General features: G+C 59.0%; 1 protein-coding gene across 2 annotated transcripts in view; it reads left to right on the top strand.

Moving 5' to 3' along the window:
* Nucleotides 1-1,220: 1,220 nt before the first annotated feature.
* RIN3 (Ras and Rab interactor 3) overlaps nt 1,221-13,067 on the top strand; it is a 102,346-nt gene continuing 90,499 nt past the window's right edge. Inside the window, exon 1 of one of the 2 annotated variants that reach the window (XM_072761172.1) lies at nt 1,221-1,471. In XM_072761172.1, the coding sequence (XP_072617273.1) occupies nt 1,428-1,471 (44 nt within the window). In that variant the 5' untranslated portion in view covers nt 1,221-1,427. The remainder of the gene's footprint in view (nt 1,472-13,067) is intronic. The other variant, XM_072761170.1, reaches the window with a different exon arrangement.

Consider the following 13,067-nt stretch of genomic DNA (forward strand, 5'->3'; position numbering starts at 1 on the left):
CATGAGCACGTGTGAACATGTGTGTGCGTTTCCAGGTGGTGCATCCCTGAGAGGGGGCCTACTGTGTCACGCACTAACTCCATGCTTCACCTTCTGAGGAGTGGCCAGGTGGTCTCCTGGAGCGGCTGCACAGTCTTCTAGTCCCTCCTCCAGGCTGTGCTGCCTTGATGCACAGAGATCCTCTCCTCTCTCACCTCCACCAGGTGGACTGGGCCAAGGCAGGGCGTGTGGGGAGTAGGGCTGAGGCATGGAGGGCAGGGTCTGGATGTGTGGACTCTGGCCTGGTTCTGTCTGTGCTCAGCCTGTGTGTGGCCTCGGGCGAGGCTCCTCCTCTCCTTTATGGTTCCATTTTCTCTTCTGTAAAATGAAGGCCTCGGGCCAGTGGGCCTTGGGGGGGGACACGGGGCAGAGGCTGGAGACACTTCTGGTGGTCACGGCGGGTGGGGACGCTCCAGGTATCTGGTGTGTGGAGGTCAGGGTGCTGCCAGACACCCCATGGGACCAGGGCAGCCCCCACAGCAGTTGCCTGGCTCCAAACGTCAGCATGCCGGGGCTGAGGAACCTGGTGTGATACTTGGGGGGACCTGTGGAGACTGGTCCTGTCCAGTCGCTGTGAAAGGCTCTCAGGGCAGCGGGCTCGGGAGGCATTCTGAGGGCACAGGCACTTAGAAGACAGGCCTCCTGGTCCCACAGGAGTGGCCTGGCTGCTGTATTTGCATGATCTCGAGGGCTCCCGGGCCCTGACTCCACTTGGGTGCATTGCACGCCTCCCTCGGACTACCTTGTAAGGTAGTGAGTTCCTTGTTAGCAGAGGCATGCAAGGCCAGCTGTCGGGGATGTGGAGGCGGCCGCCTGCCTCTGGTCTGGGGCTGTCCCTGGCTGAGTGCTGGGCTCCTTGAGGCGGGAGGCAAGGCTGAGGCTCGGCTCTCGGTTCCCCACCGGCCAGTGGGTGCAGCCCCCGCGCCTTCCCGCCCTCGGGCTCTTCCCCCTAGGAGGGTGGGACACTTCCCTCAGTTTCCCTCTGGGCACCTGGCTGGGCAGCCTCCGCCCCCCCCCCCCCCCAGGCCTCCGTGTGCCCGGCTCGGGCTGGGCTGGGGCTCGGCGGCTCCGCGGACAGCCCGTGACCACCAAGGCCAGCCTCTTCCTGAAGGCCCCGCTCGCCCCGAGACAGGAAGTGAAGCGCGCGAGGCCCGGGCGGCGGCTCCCACTCGGCGGCGGGGCGGCCCTTGCGAGGGCCCGGCGGGCGCCCGGGACACGGCGGCCCGCGCCGCCCGCCGCCGGAGCCCCCGGCCCGAGCCCCGAGCAGCGGCCCCGGCCCCGAGCAGCGGCCCCCAGCAGCGGCCCCAGCCCCGAGCAGCGGCCCAGCCCCGAGCAGCGGCCCCGGCCCCGAGCAGCGCCCGAGCCCCAGCAGCCCCCGAGCCGGCGGCATGATCCGACGGGCCGGGTCGGCCGCGCGCGGGGGCCCCGCGGGGTAAGTCGGGGAGCGCCCCTCTGGCCTCTGCCTGCGCCGGGGCGGCGTCGGGCGGGCGAGCGCCTCCGCGGGGCGGGACCGGACGCGTGGCCCTGCCGGGGAGCCTGGACGGCCCGAGCCCGCTCCCGAGCCGCCGAGCCGCAGAAGCCGCCCCCGGGGCCGCGTCCCGCGGGGTCCCCGCCCTCGGGCCGCCCGGGGACGCCCACCCGCGGGGCCGCCGGTCGGGAGCGCGCGGAGGAGGCGGCGGGGGCGGAGGCGGAGGCCGCGGCTCGGCGGCTGAAGCCCCGCTCGCTCGGAACCGGCTTCGGGAGGGGCTCGGGCCGCGGCTTGGGGGAGCCCCCGGCAGAGAACCCCAACTCGCTTCTGGGCGAGGCTCAGGGCTGCGCTCCGCCCTGCACCCTCCGCCCTGCGCCCTGTGCCCTGCGCCCTCCGCCCTGTGCCCTGCGTCCTGCGCCCTCCGCCCTGTGCCCTGCGCCCTCCGCCCTGCACCCTCCGCCCTCGGCCCTGCGCCCTCCGCCCTGTGCCCTGCGCCCTCCGCCCTGTGCCTGCGCCCTGTGCCCTGCGCCCTCCGCCCTGTGCCCTGCGCCCTCGGCCCTGCGCCCTGCGCTCTCGGCCGGGAGAGCTTCCCCAGGTGCCGGCCCCCGCTCTGCAGGCGGACTCTCGGGAAAGCCTCGGAGAACCCTTCTGGGTGCCAAGGCTTAGGGGCGCCCCCCCCCCCGCGCTGCCGTCCCTGGCTTTCTGGTTTAAACACCCCGGGGGGCCTCCTCCCGAGCGAGCGGGGCGCCCCTTGCCGCCCGGCCTCGCCGCTCCCCCGCCCCGCCCCGGCCGAGCTCTCCTCTCCTAAAACAAGGGGAATGGGCGGATCTGCGCTGCACGACGGGAGGGGATAACCGGCTCCCACCCGGGTGGGAGGGATGGCTCCGAGGGGCCCTTATCTCTTCTGCATCTGAATGCCCCCTCCTCCCATCGAGGCCCCTCCTGGGAAACTCTGCCTGGATGCTTTCCCTTGGAAGTGACCTCTGCAAAGACAAACGTCATCCGTCATCCGGTGGGAAGAACTGGACATGATGTAGGGGAAGGGGCCCCTTCCGCTGGTTTCTACCACACCCAGTATTTCAAGGTGGAGCAGGGAAGAGTTTCCCAAGGAGAAAGGAGAGGTGGGGGGCTAGGGTCCTGACCTCTCCAGCCCCTCCACCTTAGGAATGACACCAGAATGACATCGCCTTCCCCATTTCCTTTTGTCTTTGTTCCCTACTGGGTCAGTTACTTAACCTCTCTGTGCCTCAGTTTACTTACATCTATAAAATGAAGACAAATAATAGTTCCTGCCCTCACACAGTTGTTTTGAGGGTTAAATGAGATGATGTATAAGGAGTTTTGCACATTGGGGCCCCTGGGTGGCTCAATCAGCAGAGCATCTGATTCTTGATTTGGGTTCAGGTCATGATCTCAGGGTCCCAGGATCCAGCCCTGGGTCAGCCAGGGGTGGGGTTCCCTGCTAGCAGGGAATCTGCTTGAGATTCTTCCCCCCCCCCCCCCTGGGAAAGGGAGATGCTCCTCCCCTGCTCATACATTCCCTTACTCCCTCTCTCTCTCTAAAAATAAATCTTTTAAAAAAAAAAAAAAGCTTTGCACATTCACCCATAAACTCTTAATACTTATCGTTGATAACAGTAGTTATCTCTGTTTACCATCTATTTAACCTTGGACGGGAGACCTGGCCTTTGCCTCATGTGTAAACTGGCAGGTCACAGTAACACTCACTTCATCGGATTGTTATGAGGTTTGGATGAATTGATATTTAAGCAGCTGCCTACAGGCAGTTAAGGGTTAACACACCACTCCAGGCCTGCTCAGAACAGTCCTGGCACATTGAATATTGGCTTGTTGCTAAAAACATCACTTTATTTAAGAGGACCTTTTGTGTGGGAGGGTTCCTAAAGGGTACCGCACCAAAACTTGGGCCTGGTACAGGCGGGAATCCCTTTGAGAACATTCCTGGAAGGTACTTGCATACCTCCAGGGACCAAGAGCTTTTTCCTGTGGCAGCTCTTTGACAGGTACACACCTAAGGAATTCCTGAATGTGAGCTGCCCCCTGCCCTCCCCTAGCTTCTGCTGCAGGAGACCCAGTCCTTCTTGACCTTCAGGCACCATAAGGCAGTTCTCCGGTGCACTCCCATGCATCACCTGTTCCTGGGCTGTACCTCCACCTGTGTTGCAGCCCAAAGATGATGATGAGGGGTGATCATCTACAACTCCAACCCCCAGGCCACCCCCAGGCCCTGCTGACCCTCAGGGCTGAGATCTGAGCCCTCAGTGAGGACTCTTCTTTCCACTTGGGAAAAACCAAACCAAAACCCCCTCCTCGCAGCCAGGAGATGATGTTCGGACAGCCAGGGAGCATGCCTGTCTCCCTCACACCGTGGGAGCTAGGATAGTGTCAGGTGGGTGTCAGCCCGCTGGAGGAGGTGTGGGAGGATTTGGCAAAAGCAAGCTCCATCTACTTCTTGTTGAGAGTGTCAGCTAGAGAGAAAGAAAAAGTGGACAGGCTGTCCAGGGAGGTGGTGCTTGGTAGAGGCCTGAAGGAAGTGGGAGAGCAAGACAAGTCCCTGGAGGATGCTGCTGGCATGTCAGGAGCCTGGAGGCCAGGGGCCCTGGAGTAGAGAGTGTGGGAGATGAGGGCAGAAGGTAGTCTGGTCGGGTAACGGCTTTGGAGAGTGCTGGGTGCCACCGATAGGGTTTGCACAGAGAGGTGGTCTGATTGGCACTGGGCCACGGTGCAGGTAGACTGTTGGGGGAACAGAAGCTGGGACAGGGAAATCTGCAGGGAAAGAGGCTTTTGGGGAGGCAAGAGGGAGGGCTGCGGGCTAGGGTGCTGGGCTGGTGACTTGGAGGTGAGGTAGGAGAGGACGGGGCATTGAGGATGAGCCTGGTGACACTGTGACCTGCCAAGAGGCCAGCGGCCAAGCTGTGCAGGGATCACTGAGGATGTGAACACGCAGAGCTCCCACCTTTATATGTCTGATCAATTGAGAGTCTGCTTAAGATTTTGTTTGAAAAAGGATTTCACTCTTGGATCTAATTCAGCGAGGGAAAGGCAACCCAGAAAGAGGAAGTGACTTAGCCAAGGTCTTAGGAGCCGGAGGCAAGACTGGGCTCAGAAATCGGGTCTCCTGGGCCCTGGGCCTGCAAGGGGCTGCCTGGGCCAATCCCCAGGGTTTGGGAGAGGCTGACATGGTGCAGGGGTTCTGCTGAACCCCTTGAGATGGGTCCCCCAAGCACTACAGGAGCTATGACTGGGGGCTCTTCTGGGCTGGGGCCCACCCAGACCTGGGATGAATTCAGGGTCCCAGGTCCCAAGTCCCAGCTCCAGCTCTGTCTGCGGACCTGGCCTTCCTGGCTTTCAGGGGCTCAGGCTCCCAGGTGGTCCTGGTGGGCGCTCAGCTGGGAGACCCACCCCCTTCCAGACCCTAAAAGAGGCTCTGGCCCATGGGCTGCAAAGGGTTACCTGAGCAGCTAGGGCCTGTACTTCCAGGCCACACACCACCTGGGAAGCGTGTTGGGGAGGAGGGGATTGGCCCAGGGTCTGCTTGGGATGGGGGAGTCTCAGCACATTTGTCCCCAAGGCCCTCCCCCTCATCTCCCCTACCACTTGCAAGGACCTATCCTAGGTCTGGGCCCCTGTGTGGGGATCTTTACTGAGGTTGAAAGCATTAAAAGCTTCAAATCCTATGAAGACACCTGCATTTTAATCCAGGAGATCAAAAAATAAAAGACAGAAAGGAACCCAGGATAGGTATGCTCTGTGAAGGGGGCCCCAGGGGTGCCTCGCAGCCAGGGGTCGGAGCGGGGGTGGGGTGTGGACAGGCAGCCACCAGCTCCGTCCTCTCTATCCCATCACAGAGGCCATCGGTCCCTTCAGTGGAGGTCACCCCAGTGCCACCCAGGCAGGGATGAATGAGCAGAGCTGTGTAGGCAGCAGCATTGAGGAGTGAGGACAGGACTGGAGGGGAGAAGCTTCTGAGCGAAGCCGGGGGATGGGGAAGCGTAGAGTGGGGTTTCGGCAGGGAGAGTCTGCCCTTGGGTCATCAGAGCAGGGGAGGTGAGTCTTGGCTGGACGTGCTGAGGGAAACAGCCTATGTGGGAAGGAAGCCCATCCTCAGCGTCCGGGTTGCTGTAGGGTTTTGAAGAGCCTGTGTCCCCAGAAAGAGCCCCCACCAGGGGCTGGTGACTCAGAAAAGTCTCAGGCTTCCTGTGCACCCCCAGCTGTCTGCCCCCAGAAGGGAGTGAGTGCCCGGCGTCCCCTTGTTCTTGGCAAGTTGGCTTGGGGACCATGAGCGCTACTCTGGCGGCCACAGCTTAGAGCTTCTGGCCATATAACGACTGTCACCCTGGACCTGCCATTTATCCCACCCCACGGGCGTCCAAAACACATGTTTTCAGAAGCTAAAGATGAGAACTGGGATCTTAATGACTCTTATTTATTCTTCTGCTTTTTTAAGATATTTATTTTTTTATTTACTTATTTGAGAGAGAGAGAGAGAGAGAGAGCGTGCGCGCGAGTGTGCACACGAGGGCAGGGAACGGGAGGGACAGAGAGTCTGAGGCTGACTCTGTGCTGAGCACAGAGCCCAATGTGGGGCTTGATCACAACCAGGAGATTGTGACCTGAGTGGAGACCAAGAGCCAGATGCTTACCTCCCTGAGCCCTCGGGCACCCCGACACCATCCTGCCACCACCCCTCATGCCCCCTGCTCAAATGAGCCTTTCTGGTGATGGCTCCTGCTCCTGGAGACAGAAGACAGCCGTCCAGCCCCCACCGAGGTACCACAGGCTGGGTGGAAAGGACAGCGTGACCCCCCTAGAGCCCCTAATCACCATTAGGTGCCACGATGTGCTCCTGGAAAGGCCCTCAGGGACCCCCTGTCCTCTGTAACCCTTTCCAGTCCTGCATGAAGCTGGTTGCACAGCTTTACTTTCTCTGCCCTCCCTGGCATGTACAGCTGCCGTAGCTCCCGCCTCTGCCCACAGAGGTCCTTCCAGCTGGGAGGCTGCCACCTCCTCCATGAAGCCTTCCGTCCACACAGCTCTTGGACCTTTCTCCTCTGTGGATACTCAAAAAACTTTTTGCATGAACCACTTATCTACGTAGCAAGACACTAAAACCCCTTTGATACCACGTCTTCCTGTTTACACTCTAAACTTTCAAATGAAAGGGATCAGATCTTTCACCTGCACGTCTTTCTGCCCTGCACACAGCTGGCACTCAATAAATGCTGGAGGACAACGATTTCCTAAACAGGATTCTAAAGCTTGCCTCGCAGCCTTCTCTTTTGTGTCCTAAAGCACCTGAACTGCTGGAACTATTTGTAGGACACCCCAGGACTCAGGGTGGGGCCCAGGACGGGGTTGGGGTGGTGGTGGTGGATGGGGGTTAGGAGCCCAACTCCCCTTGTGCAGCAGGTGGTGACCTCCTGGGGCCACCACACCCTCCCCCAGCCTGGAGCAGGAGGGTAGGGTCCCTGTGTTGCCCCCAATCTCTTCATTTTACTGTCCTCAGTTGCATTTACTCGCTTCTCTAGGAGGAGACCAGGGGAGGGGGAGGCCAACCCTGGAGCCGGGATATGAGAGGCTCCATGGCCCCAGCAAAGAATGGGGGTAGCTGGGTGTGCAGGTTCTGGGGGAGCCCAGGCTGGGCCCCAAGGGCAGGCGTGTGGTCCACTGAGAAATGAGGAAGATAGGGTGGTGATTCTGGTGGTGGCGCTCAGTGTACGTCAGCCAGAGTCGTGGAACCATCCCTTCCTGGGCAGAGCTGCCTTTTGTTCTGAGGTTGGGGTCGGTCCCTGTGTTTTTGCTGCGTGAGGCCTCCTTTCTTCCATGGAGTGACTGGGTGAATTGTGGTGGTCGCTAGTTCTCCATGTCTTCTTGGCAAAATAATGTGAATAAAATGCTGCCTCGGCCGCTCCAGCGCCCCTGGTGATCACCGGTGACCTACCTGTGCCTTCCTTGGCTGACCAGGAGGGGCTTGCAGGCTCGCGGGCTGGGGCGTCGGCGGGGCTGGCGGATGTGAAGGCTCCGTCCCTTGGGGATGTGGGAGTGTCTGTAGGAGGCAAGCCTCTGACGGTCTCTGGGCCTCAGTCTCCCATCTGAGAAATGAGCCCGGGCTCCCGCCTGGTCTGACATTCGGTGACCCCCTGAATCCTGGGCCAAGAGGCAGCAGAAGCCGGTTTGCGGAGTGATTCTGGCGCCCAGGGGACTGCGTGCCAGCTGCGGATCACCTCGCCCTTCTTCCTTCTGACAGCCTATGGAACAGTCTGGACCATATGTGAACGCTTGCATAAGAGCCAGGGACCCCGAGAGATGGCTTCCGGTCATCACCCTGACCTGGTGCCTGGAAGGAAATGCTTTTTCACTGCTGTGGGTTTATTTTTGAAAGAAGTGCATTGGTTTTGGAAGGCTGCCGTGGGGCCGGCCCCGAGCACCCGGGTAGAGCTTGCTGCCCGGACGGTGGGCCAGGAAGGCCACGTTGCTGTGGCGCCACTGAATGCGACCGAAGTTGCAAGGGAACACTGCTCAGGCCATGGTGTGTGGGAGCCGGGGAGTCGCTGGGGAGTCGCAGAGCCATGTGTCCCGGAGCTCCTGGTGGGAGGCATGAGGCCTGAGACAGGGGGCTCCCCCAGGGCAGGCGGGTCGGGGGCCTCCCACACAGGCCCGGTGCTGTCCTGAGGTAGCCAGCCTATCCCTGTGCAGGCCATGGATGACACAGGGTGCCCCCCCGCCCAGGGTTATATGGTGAGCCCAGGCCCTTCCCTCCTGTCAGCATGGCCTGGGAGGACAAAACAGCGATGGGTGGGTGCAGGGGAGCCCTCCTTGTCCCTAGGTGTCCATGGGGTGGGGGACCTATGAAGTCCCTAACTGGGCAACTGTCAGCCCCTGCCTCCCATAGAAGAGTCTGGAAGGCACCGTCATGGCCACCACGTTGGCTCTCCCGCCTGCCAGCCCCCCTGCTGCCCAAGGCTGACCCAGTGGTCCAGGAGTAGCTCTGGTGAGCCATGGAGCCCCTGCCCGTGTCTGCCTATAACTCCTGGGAGTGCTTCTGCCCAGGCCGTACTTGTCGGAAAGAACGAGCCAGCCGCCATGAAGTGTCAGTTCCCTTTTAGAAGAAACGGCCCAGCAAGCGGTTGTGGTCAAGGCCCGTTGCTGCCGTGTGCACCACGGTGCACGCTCAGGCCACATCCTGTGGTCTGATGGCCCTGGCCCCGCCCCCTCCGTCCTGGCACTGGGCAGACACACAGTGCCCCCAGAAAGGTTCAGGAGGGCCGCCGGGGCAGGGACCTTGGAGCCCATCAGTGACAGGCTGCCCCAGAGGAGCCCATCCTAGGGCACACTGCCCCCCCCCCACGAAGGGGCCCCCCCTTCATCACTGACACTGAGACCTCTGTCAAAGCCAAGAACCCATTCCCCCCAAGGTAAGAGATGGGATGTCAGCTGTCCACACCGGCCCAACTCCGTGGCTGACATTCGGTAGGTGAAAATAGGCCTGATGAAAAAGCCTGCTTTCTGAAGGCGGCTAGAGGACAGGCGGTTGTAGGGGCAGCCCAGGAGAAGGATGGACCACGCAGTGCACATGGGCCTTCTTCTTCTGCACAGGCCGTTCCAGAGCTAAACTGTTCCCTCTAAGTGCGCATCCCCCGCCCCCCCCACCTCCAGGACCAGAGAAGTGAAGGACTCTGTGTCGGAGGTTCACAATCTCGTGATCTCTGGCTAAGGAGCAAGCTGTCACGACGGAATTCACCAGGGACCCTTCTCCCTGGCCTCCTTGTCTCCAGCTCCTTCAATCCCAATCACTGTCACAGACACATACTGGAAATTTCTCTAGGGATGTTGCAATTCAAAGCAAGGACTCAGCTTCCTACAGATGGCACCTGATGATGGCATTTATTATGCTTGCTGCTTTCTGTTCTTGACATTTTCAACACAGCATCCATCTAAAATATATTCAGAGATTCTTTTCTCTACTAATAAGTTCTTTATCCATCCTCACCCATCTATCCATCCATCTATACTCCCATCCAGACTCCAGTCTGTCTATCCATCCATCCTCTCTCTATCCTCTCATCCTTATGCTCATCCACCATCCATCCTCCCATCCAGATACCAGTCCATCCCTGCATCCATGCATGCATGCATCATCCATCCATCCTCTCTCCATCCTCCCATCCAGCCACCAGCCCATCCTTCCATCGTCCCATCCAGCCACCAGCCCATCCATCCATCCTCCCATTCAGATGCCGGTCCATCCATGCATCCATCTTCTCTCCATCCTGTCATCCCTATACTCATCCACCATCCATCCATCCATCCATCCATCATCCATCTATCCAACCTCCCATCCATCTCTCCATCCTCTCTCCGTCCTCCCATCCAGCCACCAGTCCATCCATTCATCCATCCATCCATTTACTGAACATTTATTAAACATTGAGAAGTTTCCAGTTTCTCTATTAGGGAAAGTAAGAGAAATATGCACATAGTGAAAGGACAGGGCACAATGTAAGATCCTGCCCATGTCCTACTACCCCTGCCTGTGCTGAGCGGGCAGGACCTAGCAGAGGTGGCACCTGGATGCGTCTTGGAGAATGAGGTTCTAACAGCCGAAATCAGGCAAATGCAGCTGAGGGCAGGGCGTCCTGGGTAGATGGGAAGCACAGAGCAGGAGGTGGGAAGGGCCAGTGTATAGAGCAACAGTCCATGTGCTGAATCCCGGAAGTGGATGGGCCTCAGCCACAGGTTGGGGAGTTTGGAGTTAATTCTGTGGCAGAGACCACAGGTCTGTCCCCACTTAGCGCGGGCCAGCCAGGGCAAGTCACTACACCTGTGCCGTCCAGAACGCCCTTCTCTGCAGCACAGAGCGAGGAGGATCGCTGCTGGCAGGGGTGTTGTCGCAGTCACACAGGAAGATGTTGGTTCCTAGGTCTCTAGGCTGAGATTACATGGTTGCTGTTCCCTGTGTGTGAGGGCCTGTGGGCCTGGCGTGCATCCGTGTGCTGTTGATTCCCCTCCGGAGTGCACCGCATGCCTGAAGGGCACACACAGACACGCAAAGATGGTGACGACATTCACGGCATCAAACCGTTCACGTCTTTGGGGCCACCCCTGGTCTGAGTGCGTGTCTACCCGGCCACTGTGTTCGGTCTGTGTGGGCATGTTGATCCCGTCCCTCTGTCCGCTGTGTGAGGCCGTGCTGGGGGCATGTGTTACCCACCTCTCATCTTTGATGACATTTGGTCTTCGTCAAATTATGATCATTTTTGTGGTTGGGGTGAACATGTGTCGATTTCTTTGTAATCCCATAATCCGCACCCCCCCCCCCTCCGTTTTCAATGCGGCTCCTGAAAACTTAGGAGGGTGTAGGGTTTGAGGACCGTTTCCTTATGACGTATCACCATCTGGGAGTATTTGAATTCAAGGGTAGAGCAGAGCCTGTTGATCGACCCCTGAATTTTAATGGGGTGAAGATGTTTACTGAGTGCTTCCCAGTTTCCTTGAAGCTAAGTGTGGCCGTGTGATTCAGTCCAGGATGGTGACATATAAGGGGAGTGCCGTTGGCTTGGAGGTGTCCTTAAGAGAAGGGGAATACCTTTCTCTCCTTTCCTCTTTCCTGTTGGCTGGAACACAGACGTGATGGTTGGAGTTGAAGCTGCCATCTTGGAGTCCGAGGTGAATTTGGAGGCACTGCCGGGTGGAGCAGCGCTATTATAAGCATCCTACACGTGTTGGAGCATCATCCCACCCCTGGGCTACTTGGACTTTTATACGATAGAAGAATACACATCAATCTTACTCAAATCACTGTTATTTTAGGTTTTCTGACACAGACAAACTTAATCCTAACTGATGTAAGACATTTCCTGTCTTGTCACATGGCACCAGATTATGTCGACAATGACAAAGTTGCTTGTAGGGCTGCCTGCAAGTCTTCACCCCCAAGGGGCAGTGGAAGGAGGAAGGGGAGGAGAGAGAAAAGGCTGTTTTGTGTCAACCAAGGCTCTTATTTCAAAGACTAGACTGCACACGCTTTCTCCACCTTGGGTGCTCATGAGTTTTAGATTTCTCCAGAAGCTGCAGACTTGTTATTCTGGTTTGAGTTCTGCCTCCCAGTTCTGGGCCTTGACGGGACTAAGGATCACTGAGCAGCCACGTCTCTTCTTTTAGCGTCCGTCTCCCCATCTCTACTGTGGACAGAGAATGCCCATAGGCGAGCCCTTCCTGTGCTGCACCTCTGCATCTCCTCGTGGCCTCCTGTTGCCCAAGCTCCAGAAAGGCCAGGCCCAGTCTGAGCAGTGTCCATGTCCTTGCCGGCTGCCATGGCCCATCCATCCGTCTGTCCATCCATTCATTAATTCACTGCCTCTTTTTTTTTAAGATGTATTTATTCACTTTAGAGAGAGAGAGAGAGAGCTAGCGGTGGAAGGGGCAAAGGGGGAGGGAGACAAGCAGATGCCCTGCTGAGAAGGGAGCCTGACACAAGCACGGTCCCAGGACCCTGACCTCATGACTTGAGCTGAGATCAAGAGTCAGATGCAGAACCGTCTGGGCCACCCGGCACCCCATTCTCTGCTTCCTTGCTGGGCACAGGCCGGGTGCCAGGCTCCGCTTGTGCTGAACCCTGGCTGCTGGGGGTCTTCAGTGATCTCCTTACCTGTGTACTTGGCCTTGGGAGAGGTTCATCCTCAAATGGCCGGGCCTGACTTCCTCTCTCGAGGACACAGCACAGGTATATTTGGGGTCGGGAAGTGCCTGCTCTGACCTGCCCTGCATGGCCCCAGCTTGCCTCCTGGGCATGAGGAGGTCCTCGGGGCTGCATCTGGGAGACCCTTGTGCGTGGCCTGGGATTGAGTGGGGTGGGCTGCCTTGACAGGCTGAGCAAGTGTCCCTGGAAAGGGTTTGAAACAGCCCACAGCAGCCTGCATCCCTGGCGTGAGCATCATCAGAGGTCAGAGCTCAGTATGGCACAGAGAGGGGAAGTGACTGTCCCCGCGTCTCACAGCACTTTCCAAGACTCCATGAAGTGCGCAGGCCATTCCTATTCACGAGGCCTTGGAGATGGGGCCATGGTATGTTGTCTTCACTGGCCCTGTCTCCTCCAGCCTCTGGAAAATGTGAGCTCTTTCCTGCCTTAGAGACTAAGCACATGTGCCCCACCTCCTCTTCCTGCAAAAAAGCCTTCTCGGCTCTCCAGCTCCGTGCACAACTTGCACACAGCTGTGCAGGCTGCTCACGGCACAGAGGCACCTGCTAAGATCGAAGCCAGTGGGGGCTGAAACTTCATTCTCCTGCCAAGCTATGTGTGACGTCAAGTGGTGGAGGTGGGGGCCAGGGGGTCACCTGCATTCTTGGGGAGGAAGGGCACCTCGTTCTGATGCACACAGAGGGACCACATGGCTAGCAAGGCCCCGGGCAGCAGAAGGCCTGTCAGCAGCCTCAAAGTCATGCTCCCTGCACCTGTCACAGTGTCCTCTCTGTCCATGGACGCCCTCGGTTGTGCGCTCCGAGGCAGACAGGACGGGCCGGGCGTCCGGGCCTGTGGGCT

The sequence above is a fragment of the Vulpes vulpes genome, chromosome 6 (genome assembly GCF_048418805.1).
Source record: "Vulpes vulpes isolate BD-2025 chromosome 6, VulVul3, whole genome shotgun sequence".
Classification (NCBI taxonomy): Eukaryota; Metazoa; Chordata; class Mammalia; order Carnivora; family Canidae; genus Vulpes; species Vulpes vulpes.